At 37.7% G+C, this 26,487-nt stretch overlaps 1 protein-coding gene across 5 annotated transcripts in view; it reads right to left on the reverse strand.

The window, feature by feature from the left end:
• The window catches only part of LOC142103723 (intestinal mucin-like protein), a 37,097-nt gene that overhangs the window by 10,572 nt on the left and 38 nt on the right, over positions 1–26,487 (reverse strand). The window contains exons 1-8 of one of the 5 annotated variants that reach the window (XM_075187865.1): positions 24,881–26,487; positions 21,766–21,940; positions 20,103–20,134; positions 18,098–18,275; positions 13,949–14,053; positions 11,780–11,820; positions 5,474–5,602; positions 1,560–1,658 (exon numbers count right to left, since the gene is read on the reverse strand). In XM_075187865.1, coding sequence (XP_075043966.1) covers positions 1,560–1,658; positions 5,474–5,602; positions 11,780–11,820; positions 13,949–14,053; positions 18,098–18,200 — 477 coding nt within the window. In that variant the 5' untranslated portion in view covers positions 18,201–18,275; positions 20,103–20,134; positions 21,766–21,940; positions 24,881–26,487. Of the gene's footprint in view, positions 1–1,559; positions 1,659–5,473; positions 5,603–11,779; positions 11,821–13,948; positions 14,054–18,097; positions 18,276–20,102; positions 20,491–21,765; positions 22,886–24,880 lie in introns of those variants that run through there. The other 4 variants (XM_075187867.1, XM_075187866.1, XM_075187863.1 and 1 more) reach the window with 4 other exon arrangements.

Below are 26,487 nucleotides of genomic sequence, written 5' to 3' on the forward strand. Positions count from 1 at the left end.
ATAAAGAACTCCTTACTGTAAATTGTATTTATATTAATCACTTAGAAGTTCCATAACTATATATAAAGCAATTGTGCTTTCTTGTTTTGGTGGCCCTTGCACAATCTAGATAAATGGTTTAATTTAGAGTAGGATGCACATAAAAATTGTGTGGCATGAATATGCACATTTCTGTACTGAGCATGTGCACCAAAATGCATATATATCTAGATTTGTGTGTACCTTATGCTTTCGGCTCCTTATGTCTGGTAAGGTATTTTAGTGCTGTAAGTGAGTGTACACTAAGGGCCTGAGTCATTAAGGAAAGTAAGGCAAAAAAAAGGAGTAAATGTTTTCAGGGACAAACCATGGTACAATGCAAGGGGTGCAAATTAGTATATTATTTTGAACATCAGTTAAATACTGGCTGTTTTTTCATATAGTAAACAAATACTTGATAGCTTTATTTTTACATTGAAATTTACAGTTGACCCCAACTATAAATCTGTCCCCACATTTTAAATTTACCTCCCCTGTCAAATGATTTTGCCCAGGTGGGAAGTTACTCATTTTTGATGACTTGCTCTCATTAATGACTCAGGCTCTCAATGCACACAGATGCAGGCTTTCCAACTGCACAAGTCCCAACAAAACTTGCTAACTACTGGTCAGATGGGCATGCTGGGGTTGTAGTTCCACATCATCTGGAGTGCCAAAAGCTGCAGAAGAGGCCATTTTTATATAGGGGACGGGTTAAGGGTGAGTTTACTTGAAGTGAATGGAGATAAGTGTCTAGTACAGACAGTAACAATCGAGTCACTGCAACATCGCTATGGAGACAGTATCTATAATACAGTTGGCATTTAGGATCACATGTGCAATGTGGTTTGCAATGGGGGAACCTCCTGAACACTAATGGTATCTATTGTGAGGACCTAAAATTTTTCCTTGCTTTCCTTATTACTGGCTCCTGAATGTCAGTTCATCCCCTAAATTTATATTAATAGTGTTCAATCCACCCAATGCATTAAGAGTTTTGCTATGTTTTCCATGTGTGCAAGGTGTGTTTTATGGCAATGTTTATTTGAACGTATAAATATACCTCTGTAGTAATTTAAATGCTGGGAAGTGTACTATTTTGCTGTCCATGTTCATTCTGAAATTGGGACTCTGCACAATAAATGGATTATTACATTCAACATGTAAGTAACAACTTTGTGCCCAACCTGCATACATACACTGATCTGCAGGCCATGACAGCTGCTTCATGGCTCTTTCATTTGTACTTGCATTCCAATGCAAAAGTTGCCACTCATTACCGGAGCCTATATTGGTAAATTATATTTATAAAAACTTTTACTTGTCTGCCAACTTCCAGGGCTTATATTCGCATACATGTACCGCTACATGACAAGCTTAGTACAGGTAGCAAAATCAGTTTTGGGTGGAAAATAGAGGAAATATTCCTGCACGGCCGCCTCTTGTTGCTTTGTATGTCTATTGTCAAATTTTGGTATGTTGTTTGTAAGTGTCTAAACCCAAGGAAATTGTGTATGTTTCTAAAAAAAACTCTCAAATACCTCTAGTAAGTAGATGGATCCATCAGCAGCAGTCAAAGCACATGACACCTGAACACACTTTCCACAGCAATCATTGTTAGATTTTTCATAGTCATAACCCTAATAAAAGAAGTATAATGAATTTGCAATGTGGAGTGTAAATACATACACATGCATTTTTGTTTTCATTTCTAGAACAAATAGCATATACTATTTATTCTCATATAAGAAACTAAAAGGATAGTCTGTCTCTAGCCTAAACAAAAGGGATTTGTGTAGCAATCTGACAAAAATATTGCTCATTTAAACATTGCCTAAATTACTGACTTTTTTTAAACTTCTTTTTTCTAATTTTTGCCACTGATTTCTACAACATTATACCACTGTTTTCTCCTAAACTGATTTACAGTACTGGTGAGTGTACACACATGTTTGAATTATGCCTTCTGCAATTTAGCTGAATTTTAGTTTAAATTTCACATATCTATGTGAAATTTTGCTTGGATTAGAAAATTCAATGAATAAGAAAATTGTATCTCAATAGATTTTTTATTGTATTTAATAAATGGTGATAGTAGGTTTGTGGAGTCTTATTTAAATAAAGTTTTTTTTGGCTGATTAATGCTGTATTTTGGAGGTATACTGACCCTTTTTTTCACTAATTTATTTATATAGATTTTACACAGTGCATCCTGTATGATATATGGGATTTTATTAATTATTTACAGCAGTATAAACAATATAAGTCCCATGAAGCCAGGACCAGGTCTGTGGAGGGAGACTAGCCCTGTTAATGATGCAGGAAAAACCTCCATAGGAAGTAATGGTAGAACAACTGTGTTCCAGCGTTAGACTGTTGCTGTTCATTGCAGCTTTGTAAATGGGCTGACTTTCCCTATTTTTTAGTGTGCATTATGTATATGGCAAATCAGGAACGATTAGCAAATTTTTGCACCAGCCTTGGATGTCTGATATTTAAGTGAATTTCAGTATCTACCAAATCAATTCACCAATTTCTAGCTCACACCATGGTAGGCTTGTCACCTATTATAATTTGGAATTTCTTTATAATTTACTATCTTCAAAAGTAACAGTTCCAGGGGCGCACACAGGATTGTTAGGGGGGGGGGGGGGTTTCCCCCCCACCAAAAAAACAAAACAAAACAAAAAAAAAACCGAGAGGTGCAGCAGCACTGTACTATACAGCAGCCGCGGCGCTGTCAAAGAAGCGTCCGCGGCGGTGCTGTATACAATACAGCACCGCCGCGGACACTTCTTTGACAGCACCGCGGCTGCTGTATAGTACAGTGCCGCTAAGCGGGGCACTGCGTTAGCGGAGGGGTGGGGTCTCTGGAGACCTAGAAAACCCCCTGCATGCACCACTGAGTTCTTCAGATATGTTTGTTTTCAAATCTGGCATCTGCAAAGCATGTGGCAAAAACAAAGTATCAACCAGTATTAATTATCAATCTAACCCCTTCTTCTTCCAGCAGGATTACCAGCTATAATTTCTGAAAAAAAAGCTGAAGACCAGATTAAACCAAGCTAAGCCATATTTAAATCAGTACTCTAAAGTAGATTAATTTAAAATCCCCTAAGGCAAACAGAAGCAATTTATTTATGCAACACCCTATTCAGAGCATTAATGCTCCAAGGGGCCACACTCCCCTGATCATAGCAGGAAGAGGATACAAGGAGGGTACATTGGAGCTGAGGTACATGCCTCAAGAGAGAGCATGGCTGATCAGTTAGTCGCTATTTCTACAATGCTTAGTGAATGGTGACACAGGTGGCTGCATGACTGCAGGGCGCATTGGCAAGAGGCAAGACATGAAAGCCTTAATATATACAGAATTCAGTCCATCACCCTACAGGTTTATCAAGATATGGCTCCATTTACACTATTACAAAAGCTTTGAGTAATCATAAATTTCACAGTATATGCAGGCATCCTTTTCACCTTTTGGGCAGCATGGTGGCTAAGTGGTTAGCACATCTGCCTCACAGCACTGGGGTCATGAGTTCAATTCCCGACCATGGCCTAATCTGTGTTGAGTTTGTATGATCTCCCAGTGTTTGCGTGGGTTTCCTCCGGGTGTTCCGGTTTCCTCCCACACTCCAAAAACATACTGATAGGTTAATTGCCTGCTATCAAAAATGACCCTAGTCTCTCTATTTCTCTCTGTTGGTCTGTGTGTGTGTGCTATCAAATTTAGACTGTAAGCTCCAATGGGGCAGGGACTGATGTGAATGAGTTCTTTGTACTGCGCTGCGGAATCAGTGGCGCTATATAAATAAATGGTGATGATGATGATGGGGTCCCACAAGCAGAGATTTTTTCAGGATCAAAACATCAAATAAGGGTATTTTTTTTATCAAAGACATACCCTTACAGAGTAAGGGTATGTCTTTGATAAAAAAAAAAAAAAAAGTTAGGCATTCCTCTTTTTACACTTTCACCACCTGCAACTGTTGAATCCAAAAGTAGTAAGCCGTGGCTCATCAGTGGACAGAACCCTGAATCACTATCCAAGCATACTGAGGACACAGACTAACTTTGACTTGTACTAACTGTTTTGCCAGTTGTATGTTTTTTCCCCATTTTGTTCACTAAAAGGCGATGACAAGATCTGGCCTCTGCAGCCTTCCTGCAATCATTAAATCAAATAGCCTTTTCCTCCGCTGAACTGTCAGCTGAAGTACTTCCATTTATTTTGACATTATTTGAAGGAAATTGCACTAATCCACTGCAGACTGTTTCAAAATATACAATAAAACGTTACAGTATCATTCACTTATGTACAATAATGTTAGTGGAACTCTGTTTGCTTAAGTCACAAATCAGTTTCTCATAAATAGATATATTCAATTTATTTTTCTTCTAGGAGCAAGTTTCTATAATGCTATTTTGAAAATGATGGAAGCTGGGTGCATTGAATTCCCACATAAAGATAGATAATTAAAACATATAATAAAACCCATGGGACCGGGATATAGTTGCCCGTACCAAAAGGTGCCCGTACCAGAAGGTGAGTGAAACTCAAGCTCAAAGAAATCTAATGTGCACCAAAGACTTCAGCGGTTAGAATTGCCTGATTCACTTGTTTAGTGATTATATCATCGAGATTCTAACCGCTGAAGTCTTTGGTGCACAATAGATTTCTTTGAGCTTGAGTTTCACTCACCTTCTGGTACGGGCAACTATATCCCGGTTCCATGAGTTTTAATATGTTTTAATAAACCGTGTTTTTTACGTACTACACAAGCATGTCTTTTTTTCTTGTATATATGATTCACCATTCCGTGGAGAGGCGGAGATTGGAGAGTTTTCTAATACTATCAGCTGCGGCTGATTTGGATTTAAAGATCGGTCTGACCTGTGATGATCGGCAGTGAATTTCCTGGAGAAAACGACAGCCTGTTATCCTGTTAAAGTAACCGCTACGTGAACATCAAACACTACTTGACTGCAAGTCTATTTCTAATAGATTGCAATTTGGGATATCGTACTTCGTGTATGAAGAATACGCTTATTTTAAAAGTCAGTAGCTGTTTGAATTTTCAGCAAAGCTTTCATCATTTTCTTCGATCATCACTACAATCTATTTATTGTTTGTAACATTGAAAGATAAAATTTATAGTTGTTCATATATGTAATCTTAACATCTGGCAAGATTTTTTTTCCTCCACATTTTTATGTTTTGCGCTAATTGAAAACCCGGTAGCGCTGCAACAACTCCTCTATTATATTTTATTTATACAATCTATTTGCAGCTTGTGTGCAGCTGTATGAGGAGTGGTTATCTGCTGCAATCTATATTCCAGCGCTTAGTGTGGACCTATATTTGTTAAATCCAATGCTTATAAAATATGCTTGTTAAAGAGTAGATACCTTGATGAGTCTGGTCATGAATTTGAACATTTCTAGGACTTACCTGTGGACATTCAATCCTGCATAGGATAGGGTCACAGATAACAGTATTAAATCCAGTCTTGGAGTCCTTGATTTCTGAGCAACTACACTCCTTGCATAATGACCTCTCTTCCCAAATGGTTTGGCCAATCTATAAGGATAGGAAATGTAATTTAAGGCATAACTACATGGTTCTTGAAAAGTCAGGCAGATCACTAGTTAACAATTCATTACTTACCCTGAGAGGAGCAAAGCACTTAAGGCCCAAGTCATTAAGGAGAGCAAAGCAAAAAAAAGAGCAAGTTTGTGCCTGCACAAACCATGTTACAATGCAAGGGGTGCAAATAAGTTTATTATTTTGCATGTAAGGAAAATACTGCCTGCTTTTTCATGTAGCACACAAATACTTGACAGCCATATTTTTACCTGAAATTTAGATTTGATCTAGGACATGCCCTGTCCCAACTTTAAATTTGTCACTTTATTTGAAATTTATCTCCCCCTCCAATGCAACATGGTTTTGCCCCGGTGCAAGTCCTGATTGTCTCCTGATTGTGTTTACCTTTAGCAGAAGTGTTGAGTGTGCAGTAGGTGTTAACTAAGAGTGTTGCTTCATCTGTTATGCTTTTATTTGGTGAAGTGATGATGATGCAGTTGTCAGTGTTAATGATGCACTGCTACCTCTCTGCCATCATTTAATCTTTTAAACTAATCTTTTTTTCACTTCAACACGAATTGTAATCATAGCAGCTTAAATCATTAGTGGCCTTTGTTCCCAGATACAAAAGTTGAGGTGTAGCTGGAAAATACAATATATTTCATAAGTAGTGTACCAAGTTGTCTATCAATTAACAACCTTTTTAGCATGGCAAAAAGTATCATCTTTACAAAATGCTTAAAATTTTCCGCTATTTATTAATAGTTTGGTGCAGGGAGGAATAAGAATCACTTATCCTTTTGTAGGACTAGTCTGTGTGTGTATAGTGACACAGTAAACCTTTTAGTCCCTCTGCAATAAGAAAGTTTTATTCTGTGTAACACCTTTTATACATAAAATTGCAATGGTCCCCCCACCCCAAGAAAATAATATTTCCTGGGGAATGGTTCAATAGCCCTAATCATTTTAAACAGATTGGTGCTAACAAACTAATATATATATATATATATATATATATATATTGTATGCAAAACCATGGTGAAACTTAACACCAGTAGCTATAACAGCTCTGATGGCAGTGGTGGCCTTCTTAATCTATGGGGTTTATTGGAAAAGAACCATCACTGATGACAACATAGATTAATGCTGACAATATGTGTTTGGTCGTTTGATAAATCAGCCCCAAAGAGTTGTACAAACCAGAAATAGTATTTTTTATTTATATCTTCACTAGTACAAATTACAGACAGAGGTTTTTTTTCATTATTGGAACTTAGAAAGACAAAAGCAGGATCTGTTAGTACTTAGATTACAGGTAATAACAGTCAAGGATTAGGCTAATACTATGTTAAGAGGTAATGTTTCGAGTAGGTTTATATTTAGAAAATAATACTAATTTTGAGCAAGATGAAGACAATTTAATTAAGCATTTAAGTATTTTATTTTACCATGTTCAGTTAGATATGCATCATGATTATAGTATAGTCAGGATAATTATGAAAATAATATATTAATATTCACATTATCTATCCTAATGTCTGAATTTACTTTAGACAAAATGCAAATCACAGTTGTTAAGGAAACCAGTGGTTGATGTCTTTTGATGAAGGAACTTGATACACTTAAAAGGCCTATTTTGATACCTTACTCTAAATATATACTAAGATTTGTTATCACAGAAGTGTAATTAACTCTGTTTTTTGCCCAGTTAAAGAGTCCAAATGAAAATATTGATTGACATGTCAGGCTCCCTTCAAGTTCAGTGTATAAACTTAAGGGAAATATAGTAGGCAAAAGCAATATTTCCCTTAATCTGTGTTTGAAAACCTTTATAAATGTGTAATTGCTGAAAATAACAGAATACCAAAAGTCAATAATATGTACATGTCCCCTAAAGAATCTATGTGAATGATGTATCTATTCTCTGAATCCATATGATGTAATCATATTTTATATGCACATGCATGGACAATCATACCAAAGTTAGTGGAATTAATGATATATTTCTATTATGTTCCTGAAGAGTTATGATATATTGTTAAAATCCATTAATAGAATTATTCTTGAAGAAAGGGGCAATAAAGCAGTTGTAAATCAGATTGGCATACCAGCACCCCTCTATCAGGGATGTCACCAAGGAATAAAGTTTAAAAAGTAATGGAATAATTTTAAAAATTGAGAGTTTTGGGGGATCAGTCGGCTACTGAGAATTGTCCACATCTTCTAATCTTTCTCAAGGCAGCAGATTATGTGAAAAAAGTACATGAGTGCAGGATTATGTGTTTTATTTATATTTAACTATAAAAAAGTGTTCCCTATTTCCCATAGAAAGCTATCTGCTCACTCGTATTCATTTATCCCCAGGTCTTGTGTGCAATGTAGTACAGGTTTACTAGAAACTGGTGCAAACAATAGAATATTGGAGGTAGAACCCTTAAGTGATGACAGAAAAATACACCAAATGCCCCAAGGTGTACAATCAGCACAGAAAACATAATAAAGAATAGTCAGGGGCAAGCTTAATTCAGGCCAAGCATAAAACAGTATAGTAGGGGGACAAACCATGGTCAGGGCAGGCAGCAAATAAGGATAATCTATAACAGGCTGAGGTCAGTGCAGATGGCAGACAAGAATGATCAATCAAAAACAAGCAGAATCAGTAGCAAGTAGGATAAAAAAAATAAAGCATACAAGGCAGACTCATCAACTCTGTTACTGGTAATGAGTATATGCTGCAGACAGCCTTATAAACCCAACTATCCCAATGAATTAGCCCAGCCCTCACATTACTTATGAATGAATGCCTAGTACCTATTCAACCCTGGAGATGGTAAAAGTGTTAAGTCAACCAAAAAACATGTAAATACCCTGAGAAAAAGCGTTAGGTTTTGTGTTGATTAATCATTTCATACCCACATATAACACATGCCCATGTCATGATAACCTCTTAGGATTATCTTGGTTAATCGAGCTTTATTAAAATTGACCATATTGCAGCTCATATATAAATACAGCATAGAGTCATGGTCAAAAGTTTTGAGAGTGACACAAAAATTATTTTTCACAAAGTCTGCTGCCTCAGTTTTTATGATGGCAGTTTGCATATACTCCAGAATGTCATGATTAGTGATCATATGAATTGCAATTCATTTCATAGTCCCTCTTTGCCACGACTATGAACTTTATCACAAAAACAACATTTCCACTGCATTTCAGCCCTGCCACAAAAGGACCAGCTGACATCAGGTCAGTGATTCTCTTGTTAACACAGGAGAAAGTGTTGATGAGGTCAAGGCTGAAGATCACTCTGTCATGCTGATTGAGTTAGAATAACAGACTGGAAGCTTTTTTAAGGAGGGTGGTGCTTGAAATCACTGTTCTTCCTTTGTTAACAATAATTATCTGCAAGGTAATGCGTGCAGTCTTCATTGCTTTGCACAAAAAGGACTTCACAGGCAAGGATATTGCGTCTAGTAAGATTTCACCTAAATCAGCCATATATTGGTTCATCAAGAAGTAGAGAGGTTCAACAGTTGTGAAAAAGGCTTCAGGGCGCCCAAGAACATCAAGCAAGCTCTAGGACCATCTCCTAAAGTTGATTTAGCTGCGGGAATGGGGCACCACAAGTGCAGAGCTTGCTCAGGAATGGCAACAGGCAGGGTTAGTTGCATCTGCAGGCACACATAGTGAGGCGAAGACTTTTGGAGGATGGCCTGGTGTCAAGAAGGCCAGCAAAGAAGCCACTTCTCTCCAGGAAAAACATCAAGGACAAATATTCTGCAAAAGGTACAGAGATTGGACTGCTGAGGACTGGGGTAAAGTCATTGTCTCTGATAAATCCACTTTCAGATTGTTTTGGGTATCTGGAGAAATGCTTGTCCGGAGAAGGAAAGGTGAACGCTACCATCAGTCCTGTGTCATGCGAACAGTAAATCATCCTGAGACCATTCATGTGTTAGGTTGCTTGTCAGCCAAGGGAGTGGGCTCACTCACAATTTTGCCTAAGAACACAGCAATGAATAAAGGATGGTACCAAAACATCCTCCAAGAGCAACTTCTCCCAACCATCCAAAAACAGTTTGGTGATGAACAATGCCTTTTCCAGCATGATAGAGCACCTGCCCATAAGGTAAAAGTGAATTCTAAGTGGCTTGGGGATCGAAACATTGAAATTTTGAGGCCATGGCCAGAAAACTCCCCAGACCTTGATCCCATTGAGAACTTGTGGTCAATCCTCAAGAGGCGGGTGAACAAACAAAAACCCACAAATTCTGACAATCTCCAAGCATTGATTAGGCAAGAATGGGCGGCCATCACTCAGTATGTGGCCCAGAAGTTGATTGACAGCATGCCAGGGCGAATTGCAGAGGTCTTCAACAAGAACAGTCAACACTGCAAACATTGACTCTTTGCATAAACTTAATGTAGTTGTCAATAAAAGAATTTGACATTCATGAAATGCTTGTAATTTTACTTCAGTATACCATAGCAATAGCTGACAAAAAGGTCTAAAAACACTGAAGCAGCAAACTTTGTGAAAACCAATATTTGTTTCATTCTCAAAATTTTTGGCCATGCCTGTACACCTTTTCTCCCACTGCTTACTTGCTTTGTACCTTCACCCGGACCTTGCTTGACCCGGTATACTTTTGACACTCATTTACCTTGCCTACCTCTGTCTGTTAAGATGATTAGTACCCATGACCCCAGTACTACAACTCATCCGTTGCAACTTCAAAGGTCACTCTATCCACTCCTGCCAACATCACTACTCCCCCTCAGTTATTCACAATCAGGCCTTTCTTCATTAAACTGAATGAAAATTATCACTATTTGTGAAAAATTATAAAAGAATAATTTCAAAGAAACATAATAAATTCTATTCAATAAATAAACATACACAGTAGGAATTTATTAGGACATATAGTTGTTATTGTAGATTTTTCATTGAGCTTTTTTTATCTCACTAACTTTTTTTATTTAGCATAGCTCCTATAATGTAGGTATTGTGCTCATACCTAAATGTCCAGCCCCCCTTCTTGCATGTTGTTAACCAGACAAAATGGCACAGTCCGATTAACAAAAAAAGTCTCCAAATAAAAATAGGAGAAAATTCATATAAAATATATTCTCTTCAACCCCCTATACCTTGATTCCTTACCAGTGTCTCCATAGGTCTATATGAGAAATTTAGTTCTAGCTATTTTTATTTATTTACTTATTTATATAGCTTACAGTCTACAGTGATGTACAATCAGATAATTTTAAATGGAATCTTACAATCTAATTTCTCTACAGTAGTCATAAGCAAATACACACACACAAACATACTGCAGTCAGAGGAAAGCCACGAGACCCCTGGGAGAGTATACTTTGGTCAAAATGGAGTCCAGTGTGGCGAGGCAGCAATGCTAGTCATTGTGCCACAAATTTAATGTCATACTGAACCAGCCATGGACAATATATTGTGCTAAAACCTTCGAAAATAGCTATTAACTATTGAAAATGTTTGTAAGGTGCTGCACTAAATATGAATTTGGACAAGGGAACATCTATGTAGTGTAAGCAAGTATTGGTAATGTATAGCAGCAGATAAGGCACACAATACCAAGGGTTTGGTGCAGGTGGCCTCAGCCAGTTTTATTAACCAGAGAAATAAAAGGAAACTTCACACACACACTGCAAACACCATGTCGCCTGGCTCTAACTAAACATTTGTCACTCCTGACTAATAAACTCAAATAAGTCGTAAGCAGTATTGGTACTGTTCACTTACAGGCAAATGCCAGAACTTTCTTCCACAGAGACTATGCAGCCTCGGTCCCCAGGCAGTGAGAGACTGACTCTCACTGTAGTTGAGCAGCAGCCTTTTACCAGCCCCATTCAGGTGCAACTCCTGATTACCAGCATGTTCACAGGTAACCTGGAAGACCTGGTTAACAGGCCTAATGCATGGAGCCCGACCTCTTCCATAAACCCCAGGGCCCTTTTCTGGCTTTTCAACAAGCCTACAGTCCTTCGGCAGCTCACAGTTACTACAGACATACATTCTCCCGGAGTTTTAAAAGCAGTAAGTGAAATATACCCGTTTTCATACACTATACCAGTGACTTTGTCACAGTAGCTTATGTCTTGCAGGTTCAAAAAACATATTATGGTTATTAGTCTTACCTGATACACATTTCCATTCACTATGCAAACATTCATGGGTCCTGTTATGAAGAAAATATGCTATGTGTTATATATGTAACTTTTCTAGCTGAGCTTAAATAACTTCATAAAATATAACATGCACACACTCACCCAGTTTGCACAATTCTACTAATAGAAGAGGAGCTTTTGGACTGACAGGGCAAGTTCACATACTGGTGAAGAATAGAAACTATCGTCCCTCTTCTAAGACTAGTCTATTTGCACTGTAAGTTGCCTCATAAAGCTCTGTGCCAGTCTCTGTACAAACGTCTTCTACCCTCAAGAATCAAATTACAGGATCACCACAGTAAGATCCACTTAAACATTTCAAATTTCTTTCATTGTAAACTAGCAGAAACGACATTGTACCATATCTTAAGTTAGTATTGATCTATGTTATTTATAGAATTTTCTTGCTAATTCTGAGTCATAACTTTGTCCTTATTTCCACTGAACAATCCCAGTTTACAAAAGGTGGAAAGGATGGTGCTTAACATTTCAGGCATATGAGGAAAGTAGATTGTGGTTGTGTTTAGTATATGTGCTAATTTAAAATTTAAAATGTCAGAAGTTGTATTTATTATATAATAATAATTGTGACCTTTACAGTAAGTTGTATATATTTCAGATTTTATCTATCTGACCTTGATTTATAACATGTTTAAATTATGAAAAACACACACAGCTAATAAAAAATGTTTTTAGAAAAAGAGGGCTCTATTTAATATTTCAGCCTAGTGAACTGCAATAAGCAACATCATGTATCGCATTATAATGCTGCGATGTATAGTGTAGTATCGTAGGTATTTAATAAAACTTCTCTGCCTTGTGACGCAATATGAAATTCCCCATCCTCTGTGATAGAGTAAGGGACTTTGCATTGCTCCTTACACAGACAACATGGTCTTCTTCCTGTTGGTCTTCTCTGCATGTGCCAGTAAACTTTTCCTGGCATGAGCAGATCATGAATTTGAAAGGCTCCAGTCTCTGCATGCTGGGGAGGCCTGGCAAACTTTAGCCCAGGGGAGCGAGACTCGGCTCAGCAGCCTATTGGGAACCGTTTACAGGAAAATGAATGTCTGTAGCCCAGTGCAGGGGCGCACGCAGAATTTTTTAAAAAGAAAAAAACGAAAAAAACGTGAAAGCATGCGCAGCAGCTCCGTTTCGTCAGCTCTGTACTATCCAGCAGCTGCGGCGCTGTCAAAGAAGCTTCTTTGACAGCGCCGCAGCTGCTGGATAGTACAGGGGCACTTCTTTAGCGGAGGGGAGGGGTTTCTGGAGACCCAGAAACCCCCCCTGCGTGCGCCACTGCAGTGACTCAGCCCAAAGTGGCCCACTATGCGAGCAGCCTGGGGGCCAGCCCAGCCAGCCCTGTCAGTCCCTGTGATGTACAATTGGGTTCCAAATGCCATTCTGAGATGACGTTAGGTGTAAGTAAAGCTTTTTGCAGCTTTGTAAATTGCATATTAATATAGAGACTACGTTCAGAAATGTTAGATGGGTTATGACAAGAGAAATCTATTATTTTACCTGCACTGGACCCTTAGTAAATAATGCAATGCGATGTGATGGCCATTTTACAGAGAAGACTGCTGTTTTTTCCTTTTATATGGCTCATTGCATCTAAGTAAATAGATCCCTGAGTCTCTAGCCTTTCTCCAAACTATATAGCAAATGAAGCACATTTGGGGGTAAATGTATGAACGTCCGGATTCTTCAACTCCGGCGACTTCAGCTTCTTCAGCGCTTAAATTTAAAGCGGCGCTGCCTTGTAAAGGGAGACTTCCCTTTACAAGGCAGCGCCGCTTTAAATTTAAGCGCTGAAGACGCTGAACTCGCTGTAGTTGAAGTATCCGGAGGTTCATACATTTACCCCTTAGTAAATTCTGCTTGTCTAATGGACCTGAATGCACAGGAATGTACTGCAGTAGCCCCATCCACCTAGCTCCAATTACATATGTATTAACATATGAGGCATGAGGGACTTTTTCTGAATAATAGATCAAGAACATATTCTCAAAGTATATTGTTCTGCCATTCAACTCCGCACCCCCCAAAAAATGTTGCTGTTCCTCTTGCAGTCATGTCATATTCTATTTTACCTGTCCCCCATACATCAATGTATAATAAGCAAGACCGAAAACTTACTGCAGTTAAATGTGACACAACATTCTCCCTCGGATATTGTGGGAATAGCCTCATGCCCCAATGGGCAGGATTCTGCCAGGTACTGGCACTTGGATGGTTCACACCCTATGAGAAAAACACTATTGTAACATTGAATTGCCAATTATTTTAACCCAGTCACTTTATGTCATTAACTAATTAACATTTCCGGAAATCAATATTGACAATATTATTCACAATATTTTTGGGCAGAAATAGCACACACGTTAAAAGAAAACATTCAGGAAAAAAAGTGGTAGCATGCATTATATTCCTTTGTTTTTACTTGCAATAGGTGTTACATTACATATACTGCATATACTGTAAATAAAGAGATTTAGCCTGTGACTAAAAGCATACACCATTCTATAGACAAAGGGCTACACAACAAAACACTAAATATATTTACAACTGCAATGTAATATAATACATTGGGGCAGATTCAATTCAGAGCGCGCATCATTACCATTATAACGTTGATTTTAATGGCTGACAGAGCTGCGAGCAAAAACCAACCATGAAATTACAGTACAATAAAGTGTGGCAGCATGGTGGCGTAGTGGTTAGCATTTATGCCTTACAGCACTCGGGTCATGAGTTCAATTCCCGATCATGGCCTTATCTGTGAGGAGTTTGTATGTTCTCCCCGTGTTTGCGTGGGTTTCCTCCGGGCGCTCCGGCTTCCTCCCACACTCTAAAAACATACTGGTAGGTTAATTGGCTGCTAACAAAATTGACCATAGTCTGTTTGTCTGTGTCTGTGTGTGTGTGTGTGTGTGTGTGTGTGGGTTAGGGAATTTAGACTGTAAGCCCCAATGGGGCAGGGACTGATGTGAGTGAGTTCTCTGTACAGCGCTGCGGAATTAGTGGCGTTATATAAATAAATGATGATGATGATCTTATGCGCATCTATTACCATAGTAACTTCTGTCCCAATAAGAAAAAAAAAGCTTTTAATTTCGATAAAAATAAACCTGTATTGGCACTGTCTTTGCTCTCCCTTTAAAAAATTTGCTTCTGGGGGTAAATGTATCATACTCCGATTTGTAGAAGCCTTGTAAAGGGAAACTTCCCTTTACAAGGCAGCGCCGCTTTAAGTTTAAGCTGTCAACTCGCCGACTTCCGGCGACCTGTACAAATCGGAGTATGATACATTTACCCCCTGATCTCCAATCTTGTGCAACATATATTATTGTTTATTTATGTAGCACAAATCATTTTACACAGCTTTGTACAAAGAATATGTAATCATTCACATCAGTTGCTGCCCCATTGGAGTTTACATTCCAAATTCCCTACCACATATTAGTTTACACTTTTGTCAGAAGTCAGTTAATCTACCAGTATGTTTTTGGACAGTGAGAGGAAACCGGAGCACCCTGAGCAAATCCCCAAACAAACGGGGAGTACTTACAAACTTTGCACAGATAGGGCCATAGTTGGAATCGAACCCATGTCCCCAGCGCTTTGAGGCAGCAATGTAGCCACTGTGTCGATATACCTTAATTTATGTCTTATATTAATTATTAGAGTGCAGGGACATCAGGATTGTTTTTATTTCATGTTATACTTTGTTTATTCAAAAGTTTTTATTACATTGAGTGAAGATTGCTTAGAAATACAATTTCACGCAATAGCTCAATTGAAAGGTGCAAATTACATGTAATTGTAAGTATAGGGATGGGTTGAGATTCCAACACCTCTGACCAGCCAGAGTTTTCAAGTCCTTTTTCCAGGAGCAAAGGGCGTGTATTCATCAGTACATGCCTCCCAAAATATCACTTTTCCAACCCCACCAGCTCATTTAAATAATCTTGTCCACAAGATGAAATCTTGCTTTGTCACTTAAGTGTGCTCAAGAAACACCTCTCTAATCTGGAAAAACTGGTGCATTTGTGTAAAAGTTTGCATTTGGGATATTGCGGGCCTGATTCTTCTTCGAGTGCAATGAGAACTGAACTTGCGTTTTAAAACATCTCATGTAACTTGAACGCACGTACATCTATTTTCAAACACAAGCAGATCTCAAGATACATGCAGGAAATGCACATGAATATGTGCAACATAAAGTCTTATTAGAATGCAATTATTTTTCGAAAGATAAATGTACAACTCTTAATACTAAACTTTAATTAAAGTGTTTTTTTACATTTTTTTATTGTTTTCACATAAAATAAATTAGTCAGATGTTATTAATGCAGGATGTGCATAGAATGCATTTATATAGTTTCTATTACTTAAAAGCACATATTCTGGCAAGCATATGTGTACTCATCACTTACACCTGCCCTATGGCTGGTGCAAATACCATGGCTAAAAAACACGTTCTCAAGAAATGCCCTGAACTTGAATCGGCCGCATTTACGTAGGCATGCCCTCGCACACCCTTACTGTATATTTCCTAAGTCTGTCCACCCCTTCCCACTCCCATTCTGCCCTTCAAGTCAAAAGCAGTGTTGTCAGTTGCGGTCAGCTATAAATTGCGTGCCATTGCATTCATTGGTGTAAGTTCTGTTCTGGAACAAGTGCAGAGGTTTTTCGGGAAAGATAAAGCACACAATCAAACTTATGTTCGAAGATGATTTAGGCACTGCGGGCCTGAGTCGTTAGGGCAAAAAAGTAGTAAATGTTCTCTGGGACAAACCATGTTACAATGCAAGGGGTGCAAATTAGTTTATTATTTTGCACATAAGTTAAATACTGACTGTTTTTTCATCTAGCACACAAATACTTGCTTGCTTTATTATTACATTGAAATTTAAAGTTGATCTAGGGCATGCCCTATCCCAACTATAAATCTGTCCCCACATTTTAAATTTACCTCCCCCTCCAATACAACATGGTTTTGCCCAGGTGCAAATATTACTCCTTTTTTATGCTTTGCTCTCCTTAATGACTCAGGCCCTGCATGTTCAAAAATGGCCTTATTGACTACACATATTGTCACAGACTGGCAAATTATTTAACCTTTATTGTGAATTTTTTTTGTTTGAGTATTCAGATGAGATTTTTGTGTGAACATTTTGTGGTCTCCCTTTTATCCTGCAGCTTTTCTCTTGCTCTCCCATCACTTTTACTTGTCATACATTTTTTTCATAATGCATACTGATGTATTTCTTTTCTGAATCTCTTTCTGCTATCATCACTGGATCTCTTCAGGTTTTTTTTGTATACCCTCTTATTTTGGTTAAAACACTTTGGAAGAAAACAACCCACTTAGTGATTGAAAAAGCAATGTGAACCCTTATATAGGCTGGGAACACTAGCAACTATACTTAGCCACATTCCTGAAAAATAATGTTATTGTCAGTTAATAAAATCTATCATTATACTCATACATTTGCTGAATGCTAGGGTCAGAACATGCACAAATTTATATGACACGTACTGACCACCAGAGTCAGTCATTGTACAACATTCTTCTCTATAAGTTTCTATATAATTCACTAATGATGTTATTACTACAGTCAGGCGCGGGCTGGCAGATTTTAGCCCGGGGGGCGCACAGGCGGCCGCATCACATGACACGCGATGCGGCGGCGTTATAATGACGCGGCCGCATCGCGTGTCATGTGATGCGGCCGCCTGTGCCCTGACGCGGCCGCCGGTAATATTAAGATATTTTTGCATTCACGAGGGGGGATGGGGGGAGGTGGCCGTTAGACTGAGCGGCCCGGGTGCCCGCTGCCCCCTTGCCCCCCGGTCCAGCCCACCCCTGACTACAGTTGAATAACTCTCTCCTGTTCTTTCACCAGCATTGCTCATTGTTCAGCAGTCCTTTACTGGAATCATGTATGTTTCCACTGTGTTCAAATAGAAAAAGGTAAAAACGTTTACTAAATATGTACTTTAATGTAATGAGGGCCATGTTCTTAAAGGAGCTCATAAAATGAATGAGGACTCACCGTAGATAATTTATTTTATTTTTACATTTATCCACAATGTTGTGTGGCTTTTTATTTAATGTGTGTGCTTTATTGTATCCCAGTTTGCTACAGACACATGTTGATTTCCTTTTACCAAAAAATATGATATATTTAAGTGTAATATTTAAAATTGTATCCTAAAACTCTTCCAATTAAAATACATTCAATCAGAAATGTATAGACACCAAAAGGAAAGCCTACATACTGCATTCTATTTTTGAGCAGCATTGATTCTCTTCGTCCTGTAATGTGTATGGCTGCAGCCAAGGTTTGTCACACAAGGGATAGTTCAGAGGTGGGCATTTCATACGAGAACAGGAAACTTTGACCAAATCTTCATCACAGATACAGACTTGGCAGTTGTCTATCCAGGTCTCTCCAGGCTAAAAAGTCAAGAAAAAGAAAATAAGGATAACAATTAAATCTTATTAAAAGATAACAGTGTAAAAGGAACAAACCATGGAAGTGATTTAGAGTTAAACGTAAACATTGTCCATTAAGCATGAGTTCAATTGGTCCTGCACATTTAGATTTCTATGTGACTTAAATATGTGGTATGCCATAGCATCTATTCTCCTACTGCCAGCTTTGAAAAACTATCAAAATCCATTCACTAACATTTCCCGTACTGCCACTTCTAAATTTTCACTTCAACCACTGTGTGTGTGTGTGTATCTCTCTCTCTCTCTCTCTCTCAGTATATATATATATATATATATATATATATATATATATATATATATATATATATATATATATATATATACACTCATAGACAGTATTTATTCACCGATCAGCAGCAACATTAAAACCACCTGCCTAATATTATATAGGTCCCCCTTGTGCCACTAAAACAGCTTTGAGGCATGGATAAAACAAGACCTCTCAAGGAGTTCTGTGGTATTTGGCACCAATACATTAGCAGCAGATCCTTGCAAGGTGGGGTGTCCATGGCTTAGACTTGTTAATCCAGCACATCCCACAGATGCTCGATTGGATTGAAATCTGGGGAATTTGAAGGCCAAATCAACACCTTGAACTCTTTGTCATGTTCCTCAAACCATTCCTGAACATTTTACCATGTTCAATTAAGGTTTTTCCATACAATCTAAAATTGAAGGAAACTAAAAAGCAATGAGCTTTTTCCCTGCACAATACAGTGAGCTTTCTAGTGACAGTGATCTATATCATTGGAGGAATATCCTCTCTATAACCTGAATGGGGATTTCTCAGATTAAGGTGCCCACCTGTCCAGCTTTAAATTGTTGGTTTTACCATTTCCTACACTACCTTCATGGTTAGGTAACCTGCTCACTTTCCTGTGAATTATGGTGTTGAACCTGGCTTAGGACATCTGTGACTTCTGTCTCTGACTACTGGCTTTGGACATCTGTGACTTCTGTCTCTGACTACTGGCTTTGGACATCTGTGACTTCTGTCTCTGACTACTGGCTTTGGACATCTGTGACTTCTGTCTCTGGCTACTGGCTTTGGTTATCAGTGACTTTTGGCTCTGAATACTTGTGTATGGACTAATTCTTCACTTCAGCATTCTACAGCTAGTCTTAACATCACTTTACTGTGTGCTTACTAGCAGTGTCTGGACATACCTGCTGCTAGTAGTCTTTTTGCCTTTAAAAGTAGGGTGAAAGTGTTTAAACCAGACTCCTACTTATACAACACAAAATGCGCTTGTGTATAACTCTAAATTGTCCCTTAAATGTTTACTTTATTACTACAAAGACATTTAAGTGGTTTATCATGAGTGAGGTTTCAGACTACAGAGTATGCAAGGCCAATATGAAATCTAGTTATATGTCCACTTTATCATATTGCTTTTGTTACTCATATTATAATGCTTATCCTACATATAACAAACCTTAATAATACTGAGCATTGTAAAATATAACATAATAAAATAAAATATGACATATCTTTCATACTAAAGATTGAGCCTCTGAATAATCTGACATTTCTAAAGCCAACAAAATGCATTGACACTGCTAACAAATCCATGCAGTCACGGGAATATGTATACAAAGGGGAAGATGTAAAAAGGGGTAGATTTTTTTTTCTTTTGTATACAATGAATAACTATGTACATTACAAATTGTATTTAACTATGCAGGAAATGTTTAAAGATAGCTCTCCACTGAAAGTATTTCCTCATTAAATATCCTCAGGAGTGCCCTACGATAACAAATACTCACATTTTTTTTTACCCCACTGGGCCCAATACAATCTGAAATGAAAAATAAATGAAAATGTATATTTAAAAATAAATTGTTGTTCATGTTACTGTGGAGAGATTTTTTGCGATTTCTTTCTAAGGTAATTGTGAATAAAGTTTCATTCAGGATTAAGAAAGATGGCGTCAAATCAATTCATAGGGGCATATTCAATTACCTTTCGGGATCGCGCATGGCAGCGCACATACAGTGCAATTGCGGCGCTGCCAGATCGTCTGTACTATGGAGTGTGAAGGGAAATCTGTGGTGTAGCGGTATCGGGAAGGAGGCGGCCGTGCGTAGCCGCGATCCTGGAAGGTAATTGAATATGCCCCATACTGACAAAACTAGAATAGCTCATCGATTATATGTTAAATATCTATTTTTTTGGATCGGGAAGCAGGCGGCCGTGCGTAGCCGCGATCCTGGAAGGTAATTGAATATGCCCCATACTGACAAAACTAAAATAGCTCATTGATTATATGTTAAATATCTATTTTTTATATTTTACAAATAAAAGTAAAATTAACTTAATTTCTAAGGCTGTAGATTTACATATAATGCAGTCCATCGATTTTGCTTTTAAAAGGAATAAAAAACTTTCTTTTTCTGGGAACTGCTGCTAATATAGTCTTTTGAGTCCATGCTTTTTCTGCTCATTTTTAAGACAATGGCATGGTCTTGTGCTGACACAGAACATCTGCCTATAGACAGCCTATTTCATCCTTAATAGAACATCTCAGAGCATGATGGGATTTTGCTGGTCAGCAAGTAAATTACTATAGTGAGTCAGTGCAATAGTGAGAAAACGTATGAAAATGTTTAAGGGATAAATCAACCTAAAAATATTTTTTATCCTGGAATCCCTACTTCAGTGATGTAAAATGTGGTTCTTTCAGCATTCAACACTAGTGCTGAAGTAACAGAACTGTTAGAGTTTATAGGGCCCATTTAAAACTACGTCTGTTTTCTTTCATAAAATACGCATTTGCGTATTGCACAAGTGCTCCAAAAATGCATACGCATATATCCATATATACATCTTTGCTTATGATTGACTCCCTATGCCTGGAGAGGCTGAAGGGGACAAGGCTGGTACAGGAAATCATACACATGGGGTAGGCAACCTGCGGCTCTCCAGGTGTTGCGAAACTACAAATCCCAGCATGCCTTGCCACCTATCTGCTGGTTAACTACTGGCAAAGCATGCTGGGACTTGTAGTTTCACAACACCTGGAGAGCCGCAGGTTGCCTACCCCTGTGACATAGACAGAGTGCAACAGGGACATGTTCATTCAATTGAAACACAATTAGATATGGACACATCCACAGATATACCTGTTAGGTGGTTTATCTCTTGCGGAGCGGATGCAACAATATGCAATAATTATTATGATTATGTATGTGCATTACTCTTCCAGCTGTACAAGTCTGTTGCTTACCTGATGATTCAAACTCAATATACTCCATTCATGAGTACAAATTTGAAAAATGTTGTTGTTATTTTCATTATACTTTGTTATAAAATTCTAGACAAATGTTTTATAAATTAATTAAAAGTAGAATGCAAATTGTGAGAGGCATTGCAGGAATTGCAGGCTGGACACAGTAATCATATGTCTTTGCTGTGACTAGTCAAACTCACGTGCACACTCATAGTGAAAGCAGCATCCATGGGGATCATAAATTTTTAAGGGTGGCTTTTCACTATCACAGGTAACGTTTTGCACTTGACATTGTATTTCATTCGACTCAGAGGTCCCATCTTCATAACAAGTTAAATTAACGCATTTGGGGCATTCAACAGGCCATTTGATATTCTGCAAGAAGTATTCACAGTTATTTTTCTTAATATAATTACATGTATTATTTTTTTAGAACACTGTAAGTTTCCACATAAATTGTATCAGCAAATAAGTCTATCTGAGGATCAAAAAGGCACTCTAAACAGCTGTCACTCCTCCAAGTCTCCATTCAAAACAGGACCTTCTTCATTGCAGGTAAGTACACTCAGAAGGAACTTAGGGGTATATTAACTAAGCGGCTGTTCCATAGAACCGCTGATTCCTGATGCTTTGAAGTCAGTTTCTTTAAATGGCAAATCTATTAAAGACAAAACCTAATTGTCTTTAATAAAAGTGCTGTTTTAAAAAATGACTTCAAGTCACCGGGAATAGGTGTTTCTACGGAACTGCCGCATAGTAAATATAATCCATAGTCTTTGTTCAGTTAGTAGCAATGAACTTATACTGAACAATGCTGTACATTTTATGTTTATTTGTATTCCTTTGTAAAATGCCTATTTACTATTAACTTATTTGCTGAATGCTGACTTTTGTGATAGACATTTACAGCTTTTCTATCTTTCATCAGTTTGGAATATGGAAAAGAAGAACAAGTGCATTGAGACCTAAAACTAAATTTAAAAAACCTATATATATCTATAATATAATGGGTTCTTTAACTATGAACAATACAAAAGACATTTGACAGCAAACTGTGATGTGCCTAGCTCTGCGCATTGTGTCCGCTTTTGAGGAGGCAAATTTTTTTAAGGGCATCCTGCTCAAAAGAAAGGCTTCCAAATATACATTTTCTAGGGTGGAAATGTACTTTAAATAATTTTGGCTGTGAATTAGCACTGTGTCACATGGATCAGTTTTTTTATAAATGTCATCAAATGTTTTTATTTACTTTATTCTTACCTACTGAAAACTAAGAATATTACAATAATAATGAATAGTAAACTGGAGAAGATAAAATAATCAGATATCAATGCACCATCACTAATGATCAGTTTATTAGACAATTTAGTAGACAATCAGTAATTAATAATTAGTATGTTACCTGAGAGTACATTGAGAATGACTTTTAGTTCCTTTTCTGCCTTACTCTCATGTCTCTTTAGTTCCATTAACACATTTCTGTCAAAGGTACCAGTCAAAGGGATACCTGGACATTTCTTATTCCATTTCCTCAAATACTGCACACTCTCATTTCCATACTTTCGTAACATCACACTCCCTGGGCAGCCATAAGGTATAAACAGTTTCTGTTTCATTACTACTGAAGAGTTCCCCCCCCATTGCGAGTCACTATATTTTCTTCAGACCCAGGGTGCTCGCAATGTCAAATCTGGAATTCTCTTTTGACTTTTGGGAGTTTGGGTGCTATCACCTCTAGCACCCTCCCCAGTCACAACATCTGATGATGCACCTTCAACAACCACAATGCAGCCTCTTGAATTCTGAGAGGTGTCCCTGACACCCAAGTCAAAGGAGTTTCTGAGTTCTCCTCTGCTTGGACCCTCAATAGAATCAATTGTTATATGGGTCTAAACAGTTTCACACAACCATCATATTCTCACATACTTAAAAGAGATGGAACAACAAATGTATACTACTGGTTTAAACAGCGCAACAATAATATCCTGTCTGTATACCTTGCTTGATCTACTTGGGTACATATTTTCCTGATAGTTTATTTATTAATGGACATGTAAGTAGCCCTATCCTGCTAATGTTTTCTGGTAAGAAATGATATATTTGCCACCATCCCAATCCTATTTGAGTTTTTAGATAGACGGGGCAACTATGACTTCCAGTTATTGCAGTAAAAATTGTTGGATTACAAATTCCGTCTTCATGTCTACCTTATGTCAATGAACACTCAGGGCTAGATTTACTAAGCTGCGGGTTTAAAAAAGTGGGGATGTTGCCTATAGCAACCAATCAGATTCTAGCTTTTATTTATTTAGTACCTTCTACAAAATGATAGCTAGAATCTGATTGGTTGCTATAGGCAACATCCCCACTTTTTCAAACCCACATCTTAGTAAATCTAGCCCTCAGTGTCAGTTTCCATCACCGCTATCAATTTAGTTTGTGTCGTCAATGTCGTTTTAATTAGAACAACACATTTACAGTCTGGACAACAAAGATTATTTTCTGACATGTATACACCCCATAACATGAGCACTCTAAATATGTAATATAATGAAGAGACTTACTTGAGAAATATACCATAAAGCCTCACACAACAGCAGGGGACCAGCAATTAAGTACTTGAAACAGAGTAAGAAATTGTCTTACCCTGGTGCACCGTTGATTCAAGTACTCAAAGCCAATCCTCCTCTGTGCGTCGTGTCAGGTATTATGGATACTATCTCGGCCGGGATCTCCAACTGATAATGACTTTTGTAAAATTAATTCAAAAACGAAGTCTCTTCAGAATATGTTCTTTTATTTATGTATGAGCAATACAGACCATTCAATTCAAATAGAATAATGGCAATTTCATATTACCTTTGCAAGCCTTTTATCCAGTTCTATTTTCCTTCCACCATTTGACACATCTTTTCACTTGGGCTGGTATGCAGTATTTACAAACACACCTCAATTGGGGACAGATCATAACAATCTTCTTTTTCCTCTCTATACCTTCCAATCAATGACTGCTCTGGAACGTCTTCCCCTTCCTCAAAGTTTGAATTATCTGCCTGTCTGTTACGTGCTACTATGACAGTGACATTAATAGCGACAAACAATATTATAGTATATATAGCCCAAACACATATGATTATACACATTTTCTTCTCTGAGTTTTCTCTCCCAGCCATATTGTTATCGGTATATTTTTCTAAATTCTTGTCTTCGCAAAGCTCATCCTTAGGTTGTTCCAACCAATTTGTCAGAGTCTCTGCTGTTGGTGAGTGCTACGATTTTATTATGATTGTTGTAAAATATATCAATATCACTCACTTGTAGATAGGATTACTTGCAGGCTGCTCCTTCGTTGTACAAGATGCACAAGTCTTCCAACAGATATTCTGTAGCCACAGTACCTTTATTCATATTGGGCCTCTTAGTTATGCCGCCCAGTCATATTGTGCCTCTTAGTTATGCCCCCAGTCATTTTGTGCCTCTTAGTTATGCCCCCAATCATATTGTGGCTTTTAGTTATGCTCCCGGTCATATTGTGCCTCTCAGTTATGCCCCCAGTCATATTGTGACTCTTAGGTATGCCCCCAGTCATATTGTTCCTCTTAGTTATGCTCCCGGTCATATTGTGCCTCTCAGTTATGCCCCCAGTCATATTGTGCCTCTCAGTTATGCCCCCAGTCATATTGTTCCTCTTAGTTATGCCTCCAGTCATATTGTGCTCTCTGGGATTTCTGGAATTAAAGTATCAAGGCCAGCAGCCAATGACTTTATTATTTAATTTTAAATTTAAATTTAGGGTTTGGGTTAGGGTTAAGGATTAGGATTTGTGTTAGGGTTTAGGGTTAGGGGTTAGGCTACTGATTAAAATTACAAAGAAGATAAACACTTTTACATTACACACGGCTGCTGACATTGCTGATTTAAATACAGAAATATCCGAGTCGCTATGATAACTGACGTCAATACAAACTGTCAGCATTATATAGGAAAAGGGAAAAAAAGGGGAAAGGAGATGGGCTCCACACCAAGCTGTGACCTACCTCACTAATTATGTTATATAAAGTGAGGGGGAGCTTCATTCAACATGTAATAGTTGCAAGAAGAAAAGAAACAAGAGTTGAAAATAGAAGCAGTCAAGGTCCTAGGGGTTACCACACAATATATTAAAACACAACTTTATTAGATAATGTTAAAATGCTATTAGTTAGACCAGAGAAGAGTAGGCAAATATTTTAAAATCAAAGTGTGATAAAAAGGTAGAAGCAGGGATAAAAAATAATAATAGGATAGATCCTGCGGTAGGACTGATAATAATTCATGAAAGACCTCACAAAATATTGGACCAATCCGGATAATTGTGTTTTGGAATTAACAATAATTAATTTATTCTTTATCCTATGGTCTTATATAAATGTTCTTATTTATGGATCAGGTATGCACATTATACATCAGGTACTATGCCTAATGTGAATAATATTTGTGCTTGTATCCACACAGTTAAGTCTATTGCATAATAAATTGTAGCCTTATTTCACTAATTGGTCTCATAGATTATTAACAGCAACATTGCTGCACTTGTCGGTATAAGCATGGGCTATTCATTCCTTAGTGTACCCCATGGATGTCAGATAAATATGTCCAATTAGTAATTGAAATCTTATTGGCTACATATTAGTCAAATGTATAATCAATGAGTGAATCAGATCGAATAGCTATGTTACTAGCGGACTTTCTCTTCTCAATCTCCTATATATTGCACGGATGCTGTAATGCTGATTGCCAGCTGTATTAGTATCAGTCATGCACACTATAGTTGCCCACAACATTCACTCATCTCTAGACTCTAGCTGGTTATATATCACTACATTAAGGAGGTCTGAAATAGACAGATAGAAGAACGCTAACTAGCGGCTAAACAATGCAGA

Source organism: Mixophyes fleayi, chromosome 10, assembly GCF_038048845.1.
Source record: "Mixophyes fleayi isolate aMixFle1 chromosome 10, aMixFle1.hap1, whole genome shotgun sequence".
NCBI classification, from domain to species: Eukaryota; Metazoa; Chordata; class Amphibia; order Anura; family Limnodynastidae; genus Mixophyes; species Mixophyes fleayi.